Genomic DNA, 20,690 nt, shown 5'->3' with positions numbered 1-20,690 from the left:
ATTTGCGTGTGCAATTCATGCATCGTGCAATATGCAATCATTCTGCGAGATGTGGTTCCGCTGCATATCGTCGGTCGATAGTCAACCAACTCCTACCGGGCGAAATCAAACAGTGGAAGATGCCACGTGGTCTCCGGCGAAGACGACGATAACGACAACGATTCCAGCACGGTCCAAGGTTTGTTCTATTGATGGCTGCAATGCAACGTGAGCGGAGCGAACTAACCTCAAAGAAAACTCAAATACAAAAGACAAATTCGACACCCTCTGAAATGAGCAGTGGTGCCAGAATTAGAAACTCATTTTCATTTCTTCGACTCGTACATTATGATTGCAAATGTTGTTAGAAATATTGACTTATTACGGCAATATATTCTAGCATCTACACAAAAGAGTGATAAATACATTCTACGTATTTTTTTTTCGAAATTTCAATTAAAACACCCGGCCTTCCAATTGGCTGGCACCACTGGGATGAAAAGCGAATCGTTTGTCGTAAACGCCCATCGCCAAGACCAGGCCGCCATTGGAAAACACTTTGTAGACGACAAGTGCGTTGGAATCAACACACAAATAGCGGCGCGGAAAGCACTTCCCTCACCGAAAAGCACGGATCCAGAAAGACATTAATCTGATTTTGGAAGTAAATTCGACATCTGAAATAAATCAAAATTGTAAGTTTTTCCTCTTAGGCAGATTTAGGTTACATACTTTGCTTTTCAGTCGCAAGACTTGACTGAAACGTGTCCATAAAAGCGGACATGACTTCATCGCGCTTCTTCAGCTCCTTGTACTTGGTATGCCGTTCGGAGTTTCCTTCCTCCAAATCCTGGTCAATCTGCTGGAGCATTTCTTTCTTTTCGTTTAGCTGATCCTCGATAATCTTCAACTGCTTCCCGATGCTTGATAGTGCTTGATTGTTCGAACGAACCTCGTTGATCAGCTTCTCCCGCTCTTGTGCCGGAGACAGGCGATTGTTCTCCTCGTCGACCATTTGGTTGCGTTTAGCCATCAATTCCTTGAGTTTGGACTTCAAGCGGTGAGCCTCGGTGCGAGTTTGTGAATTCATGATGATTGTGTTGAGTCGATCCTTTTGTTTTTCGAGCTCGCTTATCTGGTTGTGGTAGATTGTGTTCTGCTGACGGAGGCTCTCCGACAGTGCGTGGTATTCGCGATATTTCTGTTGGTCCGTATCCGGAAGCGAGAATATCATTTCGTTGATTTTGTTCTTCTCCTTCTCAGTTTCAGCTTCCAGTTCGCGGTTTTCGGTATCCTTGATTTGCCGTTGTTTGAACACCGTTTCCAACTGCTCTTGGATGTGTTCGTTGCGCTCGCGTAGAGCGAGCGTTTCGTTCTGCAACTGTTGTCGCGTCATTCCAGAGCTGCAGTTGTCCAAGGCGATGTTCATCGATGTTAGGGTCGACTGCAGTTTGGTCAACTGCTTGGCGGAATCTTTGACACGCTTTTCGTACAGTTTGCGAGCGGATTTCTCGCGGTCTAGGAATTTCTTTTCCTTCATAAGCTTCTCCGTTTCTTGGGAAATCTCCTGGATTTTGCTCTGCAGAACCGCTTGCCAGTAGCGCTTGTCTTTGACTTGGCGATTACCGGTGGCAGTTCCGATTCTGCCGTACGAAGTGGATAATCCACTTATCCCGTGCTGGGTGATGGGACGCTCGGCCATCCGCTTAGGTTTAGAGAAGGTGAATTGTGTTAGTATGTGGATTACGAAAAAAAAGAAACAGATTTTTTTTCTGAAGATTTCGTAAGTGAATCGGGAGATTGAGAAGCCAATCCAAACATTTTGAATTCCGAAAACCGTGGATCAAATCCATTGATCCAAGACAGGAATGCCTGGAGATAATCTTCTAATTTTACGAGGAAATCCAATGATTTCGTGAATAGTATTCAGAGATTTTGAATGAAGGAAATAGGGAAATTTCGAAAGCATTGCAAAGATTTCAAAATATTTGAAAGAGAATTAGCAAACTCGAAAAAGTATTTATAGTCTTCGGATACACCGCGAAGCGAATCCGAAAATGCTGCAAAATAAATCGGTAAATGAATTTAAATTAACTCGTTATTTATTAACGTGTCTTTTATACGTATCCAACGCATCAAAAAAATCCAGGGAGCTGGAAGGATGGCAAAGCGTCGGGGGCATCTATTTGTTTTTGTTCGACGTATTGAAAATACGCAAACACAAACAGCTCGAGAAACCCAAATCAATTGCAGGGTTTCATTGAGAAAGCTTAATTGTGAATTCCTAGAGGTTATGGGCCCAGATAAAACAAAACGTTTTGTCACGCAGTTTTCATCGGATTACTTACAAAGAGAAATATTTCAAAATGTCAGCCATTGTCAAAAGAAATAAGATAGCGGTACCCGTGTGCTGTTGGTTGACACGGTTAGAACGTCGGGTGCGCAGGACTCGTTTGTGTTGCAGAAATACGTATTGCAATACCGGCACTGGATATAATGCGCGGCTGAGGAAACTACTCTATATGGGCGTTTGCCACAAAGATGCTTATGATTCTGGAAGACACTTGTAAAGCAGTTACACGGCAGGAAGGGTAAGATCCGGGATTAGCATAACCTGTCGCTGCAAGCCTTGGCGACGATCGAGATGTGAGCTGTGATGAAGGTTGAAAGTGTGATTCCTAAATGGCCGGAACAGAATTATTTGGACGTCCACTCGTTGATTGCGGAAAGGATTCCAATCAAGTCCAAATCCAATTAAGGTTAATCTAAATCAATCCAAATCAATTAAAGTCAGATCAAATCCAGATCCAAATCAATCAAATCAATCAAATCAATCAGTCAAATTCAATCCAAATCAAGTCCAAATCAATCAAATCCAGTCAAATCAGATCAAATCCGGTCGCATCAATCCATATCAATCCAAATGTCAAGATCCAAATCAATCCAAATCAAGTCCAGATCGGATCAAGGTCCAAGTCAATCCATCGTCGATCAAATCAATCCAGTCAAGTCCAAGGTCAATCGAAATCAAGTCCAGGTCAATCCGTCAACCCAAATTCAATCCAGAATTCAGTCGTCCGATTAAAGTCAGGTCGGTCAGTCGGATCAGTTCGGTCGAGGTCGGTCAAAGGTCCAGTCCCAGGTCCAGGTCAGTCCAGGTCAGGTCAAGGTCGATTCAGGTCGGAGTCAGGTCAGTCCAGATCTAGTCCCAGGTCCAGTCCAGATCCAGTCCAGGTCAGTCCAGATCCAGTCCCAGATCCAGTCCAGGTCAGGTCAGGTCAGATCCAGTCAGGTCGAGTCAGTCAGTCCAGTCAGTCCAGATCCAGTCCAGAGTCAGTCCAGGTCAGTCCAGGTCAGTCCAGGTCAGTCAGGTCCAGTCCAGGTCGGTCCAGGTCGGTCAGGTCGGTCAGGTCAGTGGTCAGTCCAGGTCGGTCAGGTCCAGTCCAGGTCAATTGAGTCAGTCGGTCGGTCAAGATCGGTCCAGGTCGGTCAGATCGGTCAGGTCAGTTCCAGATCAGTCAAGGAGTCAGTCCAGGTCAGGTCCAGGTCCGGTCAGGTCGGTCCAGGATCGGTCGAGTCGGTCCAAGGTCGGATCGGAGTCCCAGGTGAGTCGGTCCAGGTCGGTCAGGTCAGTCCAGGTCAGTCAAGGTCCAGTACTTAGATCCAGTCCAGAGTCAGTCCCAGGTCAGTCCAGGTCCAGTCCAGGTCAGTCCAGATCGAGTCCAGATCCAGTCCAGATCCAGTCCAGGTCCAGGTCAGTCAGTCAGTCCAGTCCAGATCCAGTCAGGTCAGTCCAGGTCAGTCGAGGTCAATTGATCCAAGATCCAAGAGTCGATCAGGTCAGTCCAGGTCAGTCAGATCCAGTCCAGAGTCCATTTGGAGTTCGAGTCCAGGTCAGTCCAGGTCGGTCAGATCCAGTCCAGATCGTTCCAGGTCAGTCCAGGTCGGTCAGGTCGGTTCAGGTCTGTCGATCCTGTCCAGGTCGGTCAGGTCAGGTCAGTCCAGATCCGGTCTGAGTCAGTCCAGGTCAGTCCAGATCCAGTCCAGATCGGTCGGTCAGGTCGGTCCAGGCCGGTCCAGTCAGGTCCAGGTCGGTCAGGTTCGGGTTAGTCTGAGTCGGTCAGGTCGGTCCAGGTCGGTCCGTCGGTCAGGTCGGTATTAGGTCAGTCCAGGTCGGTCAGGTCGGTCCAAGTCCGGTCCAGGTCAGGTCAGATCCAGTCCAGGTCGGTCAGGTCAGGTCAGTCCGGTCAGGTCAGTCCCAGGTCAGTCCAGGTCCAGGTCCAGAGTCAGTCGAGGATCGATCCAGGTCAGTCCAGGTCGGTCAGGTCTGTCAGTCAGTCCAGGTCGGTCCAGGTCAGTCCAGGTTCAGTCCAGTCAGGTCCAGGTCCAGTCCAGATCCAGTACCAGGTAGATCCAGTCCAGGTCAGTCCAGGTCAGTCAGGTCAGTCCCAAGGTCAGTCCAGATCCAGTCCAGGTCAGTCCCAGGTCAGTCAGTCAGTCAGGTCAGTCCAGGTCAGTCCAGGTCGGTCAGGTCCAGTCCAGGTCAGATCCAGTCGGCTCAGGTCGGTACAGGTCCAGTCCCAGGTCAGTCCCGATCCGGTCCAGGTCGGCCCCAGGTTCGGTCAAGTCCAGGAGTCCGTGCAGTCCAGGTCAGGTCCAGATCAGTCAGGATCCGTTCCAGGTCAGTCCAGGTCCAGATCGAGTCCAGTCGGTCAAGTCTGTCCAAGAGTCTGTCCAGGTCGGTCCAGGTCAGTCCAGAGTCGGTCCAGGTCATTCAGGTCAGTCTAAGAGTCAGTCCAGATCGGTCAGGTCAGAGTCCAGGTCCAGTCCAGGTCCAGTCAAAATGGTCCAGGTCAGTCAAGTCCAGATCCGTTGGAGTCCAGATTCCAGGTTAGATCTAGGTCAGTCCAGTCCAGTCAGTCCAGTCCAGGTCCAGTTCCAGGTCAGTCCAGGTCGGTCAGGTCAGTCCAGATCGGTCAGATCAGTCGGATTGGTCGGTCGGTCAGAGTCAGTAAGTGCAGTCAGGTCAGTCCCAGGTCAGGTCAGATCCAGTCCAGATCCAGTCCAGGTCAGGTGGAGTCCAGTCAGGTCAGTCAGGTCAGTCAGGTCGGTCCAAGGGTCAGTCCAGGTCCAGTCCAAGATTGGTCAAAGATCCAGTCAGATCCAGTCCAGATCCGGTCAGATCGGTCAGATCCCGGTCCAGGTCCAGTCCAGGTCAGTCCAGGTCGGTCCAGGTCCAGTCCAAGAGTCCAGGTTCGTCAGTCCAGGTCGGTCCAGGTCCGGTCAGATCCAGTCCAGGTGGGTCAGGTCCAGTCCAGGTTCAGGTTCAGTCCCAGATCCAGTCCAGGTCGGTCTAGGTCCAGTCCAGTCAAGTCAGATCCCAGGTCAGTCAAAGGTCCAGTCCAAGGTTCCAGTCCGGATCCCGGTCCAGGTGGAGTCAAGATCCCGTTGGAGTCCAGTCAGGTCGGTCCCAGTCCAGTCGGTCAGGTCAGGAGTTCGGATCAAGTCAGTCCAGGATCGGTCAGGTCAGTCCCGGTCCGGAGGTCGGTCCAGGTCGGTCTAGGTCGGTCCAGAGTCGGTCAGGTCGGTCCAGAGTCAGTCCAAATTGATCGGTCAGATCCAGTCAGGTCAGTCCAGGTTCAGATCCAGTCCAGTCCAGTTAGGTCAGTCCAGGTCAGTCCAGATCGAGTCCAGGTCAGTCCAAGGTCAGTCAGGTTCCAGTCCAGGTCAGTCCAGATCCAGTCCAAGGATCCAGTCCAGGTCCGGTCCCAGGTCGGTCCAGGTCAGTCTGGGTCGGTCGAGGTCAGTCCAGATCAGATTCCAGTCCCAGGTCCCAGTCCCAGGATCCAGTCCAGTCAGTCGGATCAGGTCCAGTCAGTCAGGTCCAGTCCAGGTCGGTCCAGTCGATCCAGTCGATCCAGTCAGGTCAGTCAAATCCAGATCGGTCAGGTCCAGTCCAGGTCGGTCGAGGTTCAGTCCGGTCCAGTCCCAGATGCAGTCAGATTCCAGTCCAGGTCAGGTTCCAGTCGGAGTCAGTCCAGATCCAGTCCAGGTCAGTGGAGTCCAGTCAGATCTGGTCAGGTCGGTCCAGGTCAGTCCAGATCGGTCAGGTCAGTCCAGATCCAGGTCCGGATCAGTCCAGATCAGTCACGTCCAAAGTCTGGTCCAGGTCGGTCCAGGAGTCGAGTCCGAGGTCCAGTCCAGGTCCAAAGGTCCAAAGTGGTCCAGGTCAGGTCCAGTCAGGTCAGGGTCCAGGTTAAGTCAGGTTCGGTCCCAGGTCCAGGTCCAGGTCGGTCGTTGGTCAAGGTCGGTCAGGTCGGTCAGGTCAGTCAGGTCAGTCCCAGATCCAGTCAGATCGATTGATCCCGATTTGAGTCGGTCAGATCCGGTCAGGTCCAGTCCAGGTCCAGTTCGTTAGTCAGTCAGTTCAAGATCCAGTCCAGGTCCAGTCCAGGTCAGTCAGGTCAGTCCAGGTCAGTCAGGTCAGTCCAGGTCCAGTCCAGGTCAGTCAGTCCAGTCCAGGATCCAGTCCAGATTCAGTCCAGGTCCAGAGTCAGGTCAGTCCAGGTCCGATCCAGATCCAGTCAGGTCAGTCCGATCCCGGTCAGGATCCAGTCCAGATTGAGTCAAGATCGATACCAAGATCCAGTCCAGTCCAGTCAAGGTCAGTCCAGTCAGTTGGAGTCAGTCCCAGATGGTCCAAGTCAGTCCAGATCCAGTCAGATCGGTCCAGATCCAGTCCAGGTCAGTCCAGATCCCGGTCCAGGTCAGTCCAAGATCCAGTCAGAGTCCAGTCCAAGATTCCAGTCGGTCAGGTCAGTCCAGTCAGGTCAGGTCCAAGATCCAGGTCAGGTCCAGTCCAGGTCAGTCCAGGTCAGGTCCCGATCCAGGTCGAAGTCCAGATTGGGTCAGGTCGGTCAGATCCAGTCAGGTCAAGCTGAGTTCAGTCCAGATCGAGTCCAGTTACAGTCCAGGTCGGTCCAGATCGTTCCAGGTCAGTCCAGGAGTCGGTCCAGGTCCAGTCCAGATCCTGTCCAGGTCTGTCCCGATCCGTTTCAGGTCAGGTCAGTCAGAGTCCAGGTCAAGGTCTGGAGTCGGTCCAGTCGGTCCAGGTCAGTCGGTCCGGTCCAGGTCAGGTCAAGATTCGGTCAGGTCGGTCAGGTCGATCCAGGTCAGTCGGGTCGGTCGGTCAGGTTGAGTCTAGGTCGGTCAGGTCAGTCCAGGTCCAGTCCAAAGGTCAGGTCTGGTCCGGTCAGTTGAGTCAGGTTCGGTCCAGGTCAGTCCAGGTCGGTCCAGGTCGATCCTAAGATCGAGTCCAGGTCCAGTCCAGATCCCGGTCAGCGTCAGTCCAGATCCAGTCCAAGATCCAGTCAGGTCGGTCAAGATCGTTTCCAGGTCCAGTCCCAGGTCAGTCAGTCCAGGTCTAGTCCAGAATCCAGTCAATTGAGTCCAGTCCAGATCTCAGTCGAGTCCAGATCCAGGTCCAGGTACAGGTCCAAGTCAGTCCATTGGAGTTCGGTCAAATTCCAGTCAGATCCGGTCCAAGGTCGGTCAAGATCCAGAGTCCAGAGTCAAGTCCGGTCAGATCGGTCCAGAGTCCGGTCAGGTCCAGTCCAGGTCAGATCCAGGTCCAGTCCAAGGATACTGGAGTCGATCCGGTCCCAGGTCGGTCTCAGGTCTAGTCCCAGGTCAGTCCAGATCCGGTCAGAAGTCCAGGTCAAGTCCAGGTCGGAGTCAGGAGTCAGTCAGGTCAATCCCAGTCCAGTCCAGGAGTCGAGTCAGGTCCAGTCCAGGTCCGGTCCAGATCCGGTTCCCAGTCCAGTCCAGATCCCGGTCCAGGTCGGTCAGGATCGGTCAGATCCGGTCCAGGTCGGTCCAGGTCGGATCCAAGTCCAGTCCAGAGTCGGTCAGGTCCGGTCCAGGAGTCGGTCCGGAGTCGGTCAGGTCGGTCAAGTCGGTCCAGGTCGGTCCAGATCCGATCGGTCAGATCCAATCCCGAGTCGGTCCAAGTCCGGTCCAGGTCGGTCCAGGTCCAGTCAGGTCGTCAAGTCGGTCCCAGGTCCAGGTCAAGGTCAGTCAAGATCGGTCCAGGTCCGGTCAGATCGGTCAGGATCGGTCAAGGTCAGTCCAGGTCAGATCCAGGTCAGTCAGGTCCAGTCCAGGTCAGTCAGATCCAAGTCCAGATCCAGTCCAGATCAATTCCCAGATCCCGGTCCAGGTCAGTCCAAATCGTCAAGTCCAATTCGATCCGTCGGTCGTTGATTAGGTTCAGATCAAGGTCAGGATCCAGTCCAGTCCATGATCCAGTCCAGGTCAGATCCCAGATCCAGTCCAGATCCAGTCCAGATCCAGATCCAGATCAGGTCAGTCCAGATCCAGTTGGTCGAGATCCAGGTTCAGATCAGGTTCAGTCCAGATCCAGTCTAGGATCAGGTCCCAGTCCAGATCCAGTCCAGGGTTGAGTCAGGTGTCCCAGGTCAAGATCAGATCCCGGTCAGATCGGTCCAGATCGGTCAGGTCAGTCAGGTCCAGATCAGGTCCAGGTCAGTCCAGGTCAAGGTCAGAGTCAGTCCAGAGTTCCAGTCCAGATCCAGTGGAATTCCGGTCAAGATCCGGTCCAGGTCAGTCCAGGTCAATGAAAATTCCAAGGTCGGTCAGTCAAGGTCGGTCAAAGTCCATTGAGTCCCAGGTCCAGTCCAGGTCGGTCCAGATCGGTCCAGAGTCGGTCAAGATCCAGTCCAAGGTTCGGTCCAGTCGGTCAGGTCGGATCCAGGAGTCAGTCCCGGAATTCCGGTCCAGGTCGGTCAGGTCGGTCCCAGGTCGGTCAGGTCGGTCAGGTCAGTCCAGGTCGGTCCAGGTCCAGTCCAGGTCCGGTCCAGATCCGGTCCAGGTCAGTCAAGGTCGGTCAGGTCGAGTCCAGATCAGTCCAGGTCAGTCCAGGTTCGGTCCAGGTCTAGTCCAGGTCGGTCCAGGTCAGATCCAGGATCGGTTCCAGGTCGGTCAGGATCAGTCCAAGGTCAGTCCAGGTCAGTCAGATCAGTCAGGTCGAGTCCAGGTCCAGTCAGATCCAGTCTAAGATCCAGGTACCAGATCCAGAGTCCAGGTCAGTCCAGTCCAGTCCAGGTCAATTAGAGTCCAGTCCAGGTCGGTCCAGTCCAGGTCGGTCCAGAGTCCAGTCCAGGTCAGTCAAGTCAGGAGTCAGTCCCGATCCCGGTCAGGTCAGTCCAGGTCAATCAAGTCAGTCCAGATCCAGTCCAGGTCAGTCTGGAATCCCGGAGTCAGGTCCAGTCCAAGTCGGTCCCAGGTCAGGTCCCAGATCCAGTCAGGTCCAGCCCAGGTTCAGTCCAGGTCAGTCCAAGTCAGTCGGTCCAGGTCGGTCGGAGTCGGTTTCCAGATCCGGTCAGATCCAGTCAAGTCAGTCAGGTCAGTCCCAGGTCGGTCCAGGTCCAGTCAGGTCTGTCCCAGGTTCTGTCCAGGGTCGGTCAGGAGTCGTTCCAGGTCAGTCCCAGGTCAGTCTGAGGTCGGTCCAGGTCAGTGGGTGGAGTCGGTCCAGGAGTTCGGTCCAGGTCAGGTCCAAGGCCGGTCAGGTCAGTCGAATTCAGTCAGGTTAGTTCCAGAGTCTAAGGTCCAGGTCAGGTCAGTCCAGGTCAGTTCCAAGGATCGGTCTAGGTCGCCAGTCCAGGTCGGTCAGGTCGGTCCAGGTCTAGTCCGGTCGGTCAGATTACCAGTCCAGGTCCAGTCCAGGTCAGTCCGGTCTGATCAGGTCCCAAGGTCCCAGAAGTCCAGGTCCAGGTCAGGTCGGATCAGGTCCAGGTCCAGATCCAAGTCCAGATCCAGTCCAGGTCAGTCCAGATTCCAGTCCATCCGGTCAGTCAGGTCAGTCCCAGGTCAGTCCGGTCAGATCGGTCAGGTCCAGTCCAGGTCCGGTCAGCAGTCAGGTCAGGTCGGTCCAGAGTCGAGTCCAGGTCTGAAGTCCCAGGTCGAGTCCAGGTCAAGGTCCAGGTCCGGTCCCAGATCCAGGATCCCAGAGTCAGTCGGAGTCCATTGGTCCAAGTCAAGATCCGGTCCCAGATCCAGTCCAGGTCAGTCCAGGTCAGTCGAGGTCCAGTCCAGATCGGTCCAGATCAGTCCAGATCCAGTCAGAGTCGGTCCAGTCCAGTCCAGAGTCGGTCCAGAGTCCAGGTCCAGAGTCAGTCAGATCCGGTCCAGATCCAGTCCCAGATCGGTCCAGGTCAGTCCAGGTCGGTCCAGGATCAGTCCAGATCGGTGTCCCAGGTCAGGTCGGTCCAGGTCGGTCCAGGTCCAGTCCCAGGTCGGTCAGGTCGGTCAGGTCGAGTCAAGATCCAGGTCCAGGTCAGTCCAGATCCAGTCCAGGTCAGTCCAGTCCAGTCCAAGTCCAGTCCAGATCGGTCAAGTCCCAGGTCGGTCCAGGTCAAGATCCAGTCAGGTCGGTCCAGGTTCCAGTCCAGGTCAGTCAAGATCGAGTCCAGGTCGGTCAGGTCAGTCCAGGTCCAGTCCAAGGTTCAGTCCAGGTCAGTCCAGATCCAGTCCAGGTCAGTCCAGTCAAGGTCAGTCCAGGTCAGTCCGGTCCCAGGTCAGTCCAGGTCGGTCAGATCCTGGTCCAGGTCCAGGTCCAGTCCCAAAGGTCCAGTCCAGGTCCAGTCCAGATCAGTCGGTAGTCCAGGTTCCCGGTCCAGGTCCAGTCCAGGTCAGGTCCAGGTCGGCCCCAGGTTCCAATCCAGGTCCGGTCCAGAGTCAGTCCGGTCCAGGTCTGAGTCCAGGTCAAGGTCGAAGTCCAGGTCCAGTCAAGTCTGATCCAGGTCTGAGTCGGTCAGTCAGATGCAGTCCAGGTCTGGTCAGGTCAGTCCAGGTCCAGTCCAGGTCCGGTCAGGTCGGTCAGGTCGGTCAGGTCCAGGTCAGGTCAGGGTTCAGTCTAGGTCAGTCCAGGTCAGTCGGTCAGGTTCCGGTCAGGTCCAGTCCAGGTCAGTCAGTCTAAGTCCAGGTCAGTCGAGGTCGGTCAGATTGAGTCTAGGTCAGTCAGATCCTGGTCCAGGTCCGGTCCAGGTCAGGTCCAGGTCAGTCCCAGGTCGGTCAAGGGTCAGGTCCAGGTTCGGTCAGGTCCAGTCCAGGTCGGTACCAGTCAGTCAGGTCAGTTCGGTCCAGGTCCAGTTCCAGTCCAGTCCAGGTCCAAGTCAATCCAGGTCAGTCCAAGTCAGTCCAAGTCCAGTCGTTCAATTGGAGTCAGTCCAGATCCGGTCCAGGTCCAGTCAGGTCCAGTCCATTAGGTCAGTCCAGATCCAGTCCCAGATCCAGTCCAGATCAGGTCCAGTCAGGTCAGGTCAGTCAGGTCCAGTCCCAAGATTCAGGTCCAGGTCAGTCCAGAGTCAGTCCAGGTCCAGTCAGATCCAAGTCCAGGTCAGTCCAGGTCCAGTCCAGATCCAGTCCAGATCCAGTCAGGTCCCAGATCCAGGTCAGAAGTCAGTCCAGGTCGGTCAGGTCGGTCAGTCCAGGTCCAGTCCAAGGTCCAGGTTCCAGAGTCCAGTCAGGTCCAGTCAGGTCGGTCCAGGTGCAGTACCAGATCCGGTCCAAGGTTCGGTCCAGGTGGATTCGGTCCAGGATCCAAGTCCAGTTCCGGTCAGGTCCAGGTCAGTCCAGGTCAGTCGGATCAAGTCCAGTCCAGGTCAGTCCAGATCGAGTCCAGGTCCAGTCGTTATGTCAAGATCCAGGTCAGTCCAGGGTTTCAGTCCAGGTCAGATCAAGGTCCTTTGAGTCAGTCCAGATCGGTCCCAGGTCAGTCCAGGTCAGTCCAGATCCAGTCCCAGAGTCGGTCCAGATCGGTCCAGATCCAGTCAGATCCGGTCAAGGTCAGTCAGGATCCAACCCCAGTTTAGAGTCCGGTCCAGGTCTGAAAGTCCAGGTCAGTCCAGGTCAGGTCCCAGATCTAGTCCAGAATCCAGTCAGAACGGTCCAGGTCTAGTCCAGATCGGTAAGGTCGGTCCAGGTCGATCTAAGTGAATCAGGTCCAGGTACAGTCCAGGTCCAGTCCAGGTCAGTCCAGGTCCGGTCCAGAGTCCAGTCCAGAGTCCAGTCCAGGTCCAGTCAGTCCAGTCGGTCAGTCGGTCCAGGTCCAGTCCGGTCCAGTCCAGGTCGGTCCAGGTCAGTCCAGGTCCAGTCCAGGTCAAGGTCAGGTCCAGTCTGATCCAGGTCAGTCCAGATCCCGGTCAGGTCCGGTCCAGGTCTGGTCGAGGTCAGTCCAGGTCAGTCCAAGGTCAGTCAGATCCAGATCCAGGTCAAGTCAGTCAGTCCAGGTCAGTCAGGGTCAGTCCAGGTCCAGGTCAAGTCCAGTCGATCCAGTCAAGTCAGTCCCGATCCAGTCCAGGTCCAGTCCCAGGTCAGTCCAGGTCCAGTCCAGGTCCAGTGCAGGTCCAGTCCAGGTCCCGGTCAGGTCCGGTCAGGTCGATCCAGTCAGATCAGTCCAGAGTCGAGGTCGATCCAGTCCAAGAGTCAGTCCAGGTCAGGTCCAGGTCGGTCAGATCCAGTCCAGGAGTCAGTCCAGGTCAGTCCAGAGTCGGTCAGATCCAGGTCCAGGTCAGTCCAAGTCCAGTCAAGGTCAGTCCAGGTCCAGTCAGATCCAGTCCAGGTCGGTCCAGTCCAAGTCCAGTCCCAGGTCCAGTCCAGGTCCAGTCCGAGGTCGGTCCAGGTCAGTCCAGGATCCAGTCCGATCAGGTCAGTCGGTCGGAGTCCGGTCCCAGGTCCAGTCCAGGATCGGTCCAGGTCGGTCCAGGTCAGGGTCAAGATCAGTCGGAGTCCAGGTCAGGTCCAGGTCAGGTCAGGAGTCAGATCAACAGTCGGATCCAGATCGGTCCAGATCAGTACCCAGATTCGGTCAGGTCCAGATCCAGGTCTTGGGTCGGTGCCAGGTCGGTCAGAGTCAGTCCAGGTCCAGATCGGTCAAGGAGTCGGTCCAGGTCCAGTCAGGTACAGGTCCAGGTCCGGTCCAGGTTCAGTTAGTCAGGTCCAGATCCAGGTCAGAATTCCAGGTCCAGTCCAGATCCAGTCAGGTCAGTCCAGATCCAGGTCCCAAGGTCGGTCAGTCCAGTCCAGGTCAGTCCAGGTCAGTCCCAGGTCCATTTGGTCCAGTCCAAGATCCAGGTCAGGTGCAGATCCAGGTCAGATCTCAGATCCGTCCAGGTCCAGATCAGGTCGATTCAGTCAGTCCAGAGTCAATTGGGTCCTGTCCAGATCCAGTCCAGGTCAGTCCAGAGTCAAATTCCAGGTCAAATTCCAGGTCAGTCCAGGTCAGTCCAGGTCAAGTCCAGGTCCAGATCCAGTCCAGATCGGTCAGTCAGGTCAGTCCAAGGTCAGATCCAGGTCAGGTCAAGTCCAAGTCCAGGGTCCCGAGTCCAGGTCCAAGTCCAGGTCAGGTCAGGAGTCAAGTCCAGGTCGGTCAGGTCAGTCCCAGGAGTCGGTCCAGGTCCAGGTCCAGGTCCAGGTCCAGGTCTAGTCCAGGTTCGGTCAAGGTCCAGTCAGAGTCGAGTCCAGATCCCGGTCAGTCCAGGTCCAGTCCAGGTCAGTCCATGATCGGTTCCAGGTCGGTCCAGGTCGGTCCCAGGTTCAGTCCAGATCGGTCCAGATCAGTCAGGTCGGTCAGTCGGATCAGGTCAGTCCGTTGCAGTCAGGTCGGTCAGGTCCCAGTCCAGGTCGGTCAGGTCAGTCCAGGTCAGGTCCAGATCCAGTCCCAGGTTCGGTCCAGGTCCAGGTCAAGGGTCAGTCAAGGGTCAGTCCAGGTCGGTCCAGGTCGGTCAAAGATCCAGTCCAGGTCAGTCCAGATCCCGGTCAAGTCATTCAGATCAAATTCCAGGTCCGGTCCAGGTCAGTACCAGGTCCAGTCCCAGGTCAGGTCCAAGAGTCCAGTTTCGTCAGTCAGGTCGGTCCAAGTCCAGTCAGATCCAGTCAGGTCAGTCCAGATCAGGTTTTCCAGATCGGTCCAGATCGGTCAAGGTCAGTCCAGGTCGTCAAGTCCAGATCGGTCAGAGTCAGTCCAGGTCGGTCCAGGTCGGTCAGGTCAGTCCAGGTCGGTCCAGGTCAGGTCAGTCCAGGTCCGTCAGGTCAGTCCAGATCGGTCCAGGTCAGTCCAATCGGTCAGGTCAGTCCATCGGTCAGTCCAGGTCAGTCCAGATCCAGTCCAGGTCCAGTCAGGTCAGTCCAGTCCAGGTTCAGTCCAGATCCAGTCAGATCGGTCAGGTCAGTCAGGTCAGTCCAGTCAGTCCAGGTCCAGTCCAGATCAGTCCAGGTCGGTCCAGGTCGGTCAGGTCGGTCAGGTCCAGTCCAGGTCGGTCCAGGTCGGTCAGGTCGGTCCAGGTCGGTCAGAGTCGGTCAGGTCAGTCCAGTCGGTCAATTCGGTCCAGGTCGGTCAGGTCGGTCCAGGTCAGTCAGGTCCAGTCCAGGTCGGTCCAGGTCGGTCCAGTCCAGTCAGTCAGGTCAGTCCAGGTCAGTCCAGGTCGGTCAAGGTCAGTCAGGTCCAGTCAGGTCAGTCCAAGTCCAGTCCAAGTCGGTCAGGTCAGTCCAGGTCAGTCCGATCCAGTCCAGATCGGTCCAGGTCAGTCCATCGGTCCAGGTCCAGGTCAGTCCAGATCGGTCAGGTCAGTCAGGTCCAGTCCAGGTCAGTCCAGGTCAGTCCAGGTCCAGTCCAGGTCAGTCCAGGTCAGTCAGGTCAGTCCAGGTCAGTCCAGGTCGGTCCAAGGTCAGTCCAGTCCGGTCAGGTCAGGTCCAGGTCGGTCCAGGTCAGGTCAGGTCGGTCCAGGTCAGGTCCAGGTCGGTCAGGTCGGTCCAGGTCAGTCCAGGTCGGTCCAGGTCCAGTCCAGATCCCGGTCCAGGTCGGTCCAGGTCGGTCAGGTCCAGTCAGGTCAGTCCAGGTCGGTCCAGATCAGTCCAGGTCAGTTCGGTCAGGTCCCAGGTCAGTCCAGATCGGTCAGGTCGGTCCAGGTCGGTCGGTCCAGGTCAGGTCAGGTCCAGGTCGGTCAGGTCCAGTCCAGGTCGATCCAGTAAGGTCGGTCAGATCCAGATCAGGTCAGTCCAGGTCCAGTCCAGGTCAGTCCAGGTCCAGTCCAAGGTCAGTCCAGGTCAGTCAGGTCAGTCCAGATCCAGTCCAGGTCGGTCAGGTCAGTCCAGATCAGTCAGATCCAGTCCAGATCCGGTCAGATCAGTCCAGGTCCAGTCCAGGTCGGTCAGGTCAGTCCAGGTCAGTCCAGGTCAGGTCCAGGTCCAGTCCAGTTCAGGTCAGGTCCAGTCCAGATCCAGTCCAGGTCAGTCCAGATCGGTCCAGGTCGGTCCAGGTCAGTCAGGCCAGTCCAGATCAGTCCAGGTCGGTCAGGTCAGTCCAGGTCAGTCCAGATCGGTCAGGTCAGTCAGGTCAGTCCAGTCCAGTCCAGGTCGGTCCAGGTCGGTCCAGGTCAGTCCAGGTCAAGTCCAGGTCGGTCCAGGTCGGTCCAGGTCAGTCCAGGTCAGTCAGTCCAGGTCGGTCAGGTCGGTCCAGGTCAGTCCAGGTCAGTCCAGGTCCAGTCAGGTCGGTCCAGGTCAGTCGGTCAGGTCGGTCAGGTCGGTCCAGGTCCGGTCAGGTCAGGTCAGTCCAGGTCCGGTCCAGGTCCCGGTCCAGGTCAGTCCAGAGTCAGTCCAGGTCGGTCCAGGTCAGTCAGGTCAGTCCAGGTCAGTCAGGTCGGTCAGGTCAGTCCAGGTCCAGTCAGGTCAGTCCAGGTCAGTCCAGATCAGTCCAGATCCAGTTCCAGGTCAGTCCAGGTCAGGTCAGGTCAGATCCAAGGTCCAGTCCAGATCGGTCCAGGTCGGTCCAGATCCAGTCAGGTCAATCCCAGGTCAGTCAGGTCAGTCCAGATCAGGTCAGTCAGATCCAGTCCAGATCCAGTCCAGGTCAGTCCAGGTCAGTCAGGTCAGTCCAGGTCGGTCCAGTCCAGTCCAGGTCAGTCCAGATCGGTCCAGGTCAGTCAGGTCCGGTCAGGTCGGTCAGGTCAGTCGGTCCAGTCGGTCAGATCCAGTCCAGGTCCAGGTCCAGTCAGTCAGTCGGTCCAGGTCAGATCCAGTCGGTCCAGGTCGGTCTGGTCAGTCAAGATCAGTCCAGTCAGGTCAGATCCAGTCAGAGTCCAGGTCAGTCGGTCGGTTCCAGAGTCGGTCCAGATCCAGTCGGTCAGGTCGGTCAGGTCAGTCCAGGTCAGTCCAGGGTCGGTCAGGTCGGTCCAGGTCCAGTCCAGGTCGAGGTCAGTCAGTCCAGGTCGGTCCAGGTCGGTCAGGTCAGTCCAGGTCAGTCCAGGTCAGGTCCAGGTCAGGTCAGGTCCAGATTCGGTCAGGTCAGTCCAGGTCGGTCCAGGTGCAGTTGATCGAGATCGGTCCAGGTCAAGTGCAGTCCAGTCAGTCCAGGTCAGGTCAGGTCAGGATCAGGTCGTTTCCAGATCCAGGTTCAAGTCCAGTCAGGTCCAGGTCGGTCAGATCCAGTCTTAGGTCAGTCAGAGTCCAGGTCAGGTCCAGTCCCAGATCCAGTCCTGGAAGTCAGGTCCAGATCCCAGAGTCGGTCAGTGTCAGTCCCAGGTTGGTCCAGATCCAGTCCAGGTCCGGTCCAGGTCCAGTCCAGGTCAGTCAGTCGGATCAGGGTCCAATTAATTAGGTCCAGTTCCAGAGTCAGGTCGGATCCAGTCCAGAATTCCAGATCCAGAGTCAGTCAGGTCCAGTCCAGGTCAGTCCAGGGTTCAGTCCAGGTCAGTCCAGAGTCCAGATGGTCCAGTACAGATCCAGTCCAGGTCAGTCGGTCAGGTCGGTCCAGATCGGTCCAAGGTCAGTCCAGGAGTCAGTCAGGTCGGTCCAGGTCAAGTCAGGTCAGTCAGGTCCAGGTCGGTCCAGGTCCAGGTCAAGTCGGTCCAGTCCGGTCAGTCAGAGTCGGTCCAGATCCGTTTGAGTCGGTCCAGGTCCAGTCCAGGTCGGTCCAGAGTCAGTCCAGGTCGGTCAGGTCAGTCCAAGTCCAGTCAGGTCAGTCAGGTCGGTCCATGAGTCAGTCAGGTCAGTCCAGGTCAGTCCAGTGTCGGTCAGGTCGGTCCAGGTCGGTCAGGTCGGTCCAGGTCAGTCCAGGTCAGTCAGGTCCAGGTCAGTCCAGGTCCAGTCAGGTCCAGTCCAGATCGGTCCAGATCAGTCCAAGTCAGATCCAGATCAGTCAGGTCCAGTCCAGGTCAGTCAGGTTCAGTCCAGATCCGGTCAGGTCAGTCCAGATCCAGTCCAGATCGGTCCAGGTCGGTCAGTCCAGGTCAGTCCAGGTCGGTCAGATCCAGGTCCAGATCCAGGTCAGGTCAGTCCAGGTCCAGTCCAGATCAGTCCAGGTCAGTCAGTCAGGTCAGTCCAGATCCAGTCCAGATCCAGTCCAGGTCGGTCAGGTCAGGTCAAGTCCAGTCAGGTCAGTCCAGGTCGGTCCAGGTCCAGTCCAGGTCGGTCAGATCAGTCCAGGTCAGTCCAGGTCAGTCCAGGTCGGTCCAGGTCGGTCCAGGTCGGTCAGGTCAGGTCCAGTCCAGGTCGGTCCAGGTCAGTCCAGGTCCAGTCCAGGTCAGTCCAGATCCAGTCCAGGTCAGTCCAGGTCAGTCAGTCCGGTCCAGGTCAGTCAGATCGGTCAGGTCAGTCCAGGTCAGTGAGTCAGTCAGGTCGGTCCAGGTCCAGGTCAGGAGTCCAGTCCAGGTCAGTCAGGTCGGTCCCGGTCCAGTCCGGTCCAGGTCGGTCAGGTCGGTCCAGGTCGGTCCAGGTCGGTCCAGGTCGGTCCAGGTCGGTCCAGGTCAGTCCAGGTCGGTCCAGGTCAGTCCAGATCGGTCAGTCCAGTCCAGGTCGGTCAGATCCAGTCAAGTCAGTCCAATTCGGTGGGTCAGTCCAGGTCCAGTCCAGGTCAGTCCAGGTCCAGTCCAGATCAGTCCAGGTCAGTCCAGATCGGTCAGGTCCAGTCAGTCAGGTCAGGTCAGTCCAAAGGTCAGTCAGATCAGTCCAGGTCCAGGTCAGTCCAGGTCAGTCCAGGTCAGTCCAGGTCAGTCAGGTCCAGTCCAGGTCCAGTCCAGGTCAGTCAGGTCAGTCCCAGATCGGTCAGGTCCAGTCCAGGTCAGTCCAGGTCAGTCCAGGTCCAGTCCAGATCCAGGTCAGTCAGATCGGTCCAGATCCAGTCCAGGTCCAGATCAAGTCAGTCCAGGTCCAGTCCAGGTCAGTCCAGGTCGGTCAGATCAGTCCAGGTCGGTCCCAGGTCGAGGTCCAGTCCAGATCCAGTCCAGGTCAGTCAGTCCAGATCCAGTCCAGGTCGGTCCAGGTCGGTCAGGTCAGTCCAGGTCGGTCCAGGTCCAGTCCAGGTCGGTCAGGTCGGTCCAAGTCGGTCAGGTCAGGTCCAGTCCAGGTCGGTCCAGGTCGGTCCAGGAGTCGGTCAGGTCAGGTCAGTCCAGGTCAGTCAGTCAAGTCAGGTCAGGTCCAGTCCAGGTCGGTCAGATCCAGTCCAAGTCAGTCCAGGTCAGTCAGGTCGGTCCAGGTCAGTCCAGGTCAGTCCAGATCCAGGTCAGGTCCAGTAGGTCAGTCCAGATCCAGTCCAGGTCAGTCAGGTCAGTCCAGGTCCAGTCCAGGTCAGTCAGGTCAGTCAAGTCCAGTCCAGGTCAGTCCAGTCCAGTCCAGAGTCCAGTCCCAGGTCAGTCCAGGTCCAGTCCAGGTCAGTCCAGGTCAGTCCAGGTCAGTCCAGGTCAGTCCAGGTCCAGTCCAGGTCCAGTCGAGTCAGTCAGGTCAGTCCAGATCGGTCCAGATCCAGTCAGAGTCAGTCCAGAGTCAGTCCAGTCAGTCCAGGTCAGTCCAGGTCAGGTCCAGGTCAGTCCAGGTCGGTCAGGTCAGGTCAGTCAGAGTCCAGTCAGTCCAGTCAGATCGGTCCAGTCAGTCCAGGTCAGTCCCGGTCAGGTCAGTCCAGGTCGATCCCGGTCAGGTCAGAGTCAGTCCAGTCCAGGTCCAGTCCAGATCCAGGTCAGTCCAGGTGAGTCAGTCCAGATCCGGTCCAGGTCAGATCAGGTCAGGTCCAGGTCAGTCCAGGTCGGTCCAGTCCAGTCAGGTCCAGTCAGTCCAGATCCAGTCAGATCGTCCAAGATCAGTCCAGGTCGGTCAGATCAGTCCAGATCCAGTCGATCCAGGTCAGGTCAGTCAGGTCCAGTCAGTCCAGTCCAGATCCAGTCCAGGTCAGTCAGATCCAGTCCAGATCCAGTCCAGATCCAGTCCAGATCCAGTCCAGATCAGTCCAGGTCAGTCCAGGTCAGTCAAGTCCGGTCCAGATCAGTCCAGGTCAGTCCAGTCAGGTCGGTCCAGATCCAGTCCAGATCCAGTCCAGGTCAGTCAGTCCAGATCGGTCATCCAGTCCAGGTCAGTCCAGATCAGTCAGGTCAGTCCAGGTCCAGTCCAGGTCAGTCAGTCAGGTCAGATCCAGTCCCAGGTCAGTCCAGGTCAGTCCAGATCGGTCCAAGTCGGTCCAGATCCAGTCAGGTCGGTCCAGGTCCAGTCCAGATCCAGTCCAGGTCCAGTCCAGGTCAGTCCAGGTCAGTCCAGGTCGGTCAGATCAGTCAGATCCAGTCAGGTCGGTCCAAGGTCAGTCAGGTCAGTCCAGATCCAGGTCAGTCCAGGTCAGGTCCAGTTCCAGTCCAGGTCAGTCCAGATCCAGTCCAGGTCAGTCAGGTCAGTCCAGATCGGTCAGAGTCGGTCCAGGTCGGTCCAGGTCGGTCAGGTCGGTCCAGGTCCAGTCCAGGTCCGTCCAGGTCCAGGATCAGTCCAGGTCAGTCCAGGTCGGTCAGGTCAGTCAGGTCAGTCCAGGTCGGTCCAGGTCGGTCCAGGTCGGTCAGGTCAGGTCCAGTCCAGTCCGGTCCAGTCCAGATCCAGTCCAGGTCGGTCAGGTCAGTCAGGTCCAGTCCAGATCCAGGTCCAGTCCAGTCAGTCCAGGTCAGTCAGGTCCAGATCCAGGTCAGTCCAGGTCAGTCCAGTCCAGATCCAGGTCCAGTCCAGGTCAGTCCAGGTCAGTCCAGGTCAGTCCAGGTCCAGTCCAGATCCAGTCCAGATCAGTCAGTCCAGTCCAGATCGGTCAGGTCAGTCCAGATCCAGTCCAGATCCAGTCCAGATCCAGTCAGGTCAGTCCAGATCCAGTCCAGGTCAGTCCAGATCAGTCCAAGTCCAGTCCAGATCGGTCCAGGTCAGTCCAGGTCAGGTCGGTCAGATCAGTCCAGATCGGTCCAGGTCAGTCCAGGTCGGTCAGGTCAGTCCAGATCCAGTCAGGTCAGTCAGATCCAGTCCAGGTCAGTCCAGGTCAGTCAGGTCCAGTCCAGGTCAGTCAGGTCAGGTCAGGTCAGTCCAGGTCCAGTCCAGATCAGTCAGGTCAGTCCAGAGTCAGTCCAGGTCAGTCCAGGTCCAGTCCAGATCCAGTCCAGGTCAGTCCAGGTCGGTCCAGATCCAGTCCAGGTCAGTCCAGATCCCGGTCCAGGTCGGTCCAGATCCAGTCCAGGTCCGGTCCAGGTCAGTCAGTCCAGGTCCAGTCCAGGTCGGTCCAGGTCAGTCCAGGTCGGTCAGAGTCAGTCCAGATCAGTCCAGGTCAGTCCAGGTCCAGTCCAGGTCAGTCAGTCCAGGTCAGTCCAGGTCAGTCAGGTCCAGTCCAGGTCAGTCCCAGGTCAGTCCAG

The 20,690-nt window shown here is 56.6% G+C and overlaps 1 protein-coding gene across 1 annotated transcript in view; it reads right to left on the bottom strand.

Moving 5' to 3' along the window:
• Positions 1-435: 435 nt before the first annotated feature.
• Positions 436-20,690, bottom strand: part of LOC134222848 (intraflagellar transport protein 74 homolog) — a 32,145-nt gene continuing 11,890 nt past the window's right edge. The window contains exons 3-4 of the mRNA XM_062701996.1: positions 712-1,684; positions 436-596 (exon numbers count right to left, since the gene is read on the bottom strand). Of these exons, the coding sequence (XP_062557980.1) occupies positions 436-596; positions 712-1,684 (1,134 nt within the window). The remainder of the gene's footprint in view (positions 597-711; positions 1,685-20,690) is intronic.

The sequence above is a fragment of the Armigeres subalbatus genome, chromosome 3 (genome assembly GCF_024139115.2).
Source record: "Armigeres subalbatus isolate Guangzhou_Male chromosome 3, GZ_Asu_2, whole genome shotgun sequence".
NCBI lineage: Eukaryota > Metazoa > Arthropoda > Insecta > Diptera > Culicidae > Armigeres > Armigeres subalbatus.
The sequence above is the reverse complement of the archived record's forward strand: the minus strand, read 5'-3'. Positions and strand labels throughout refer to the sequence as shown.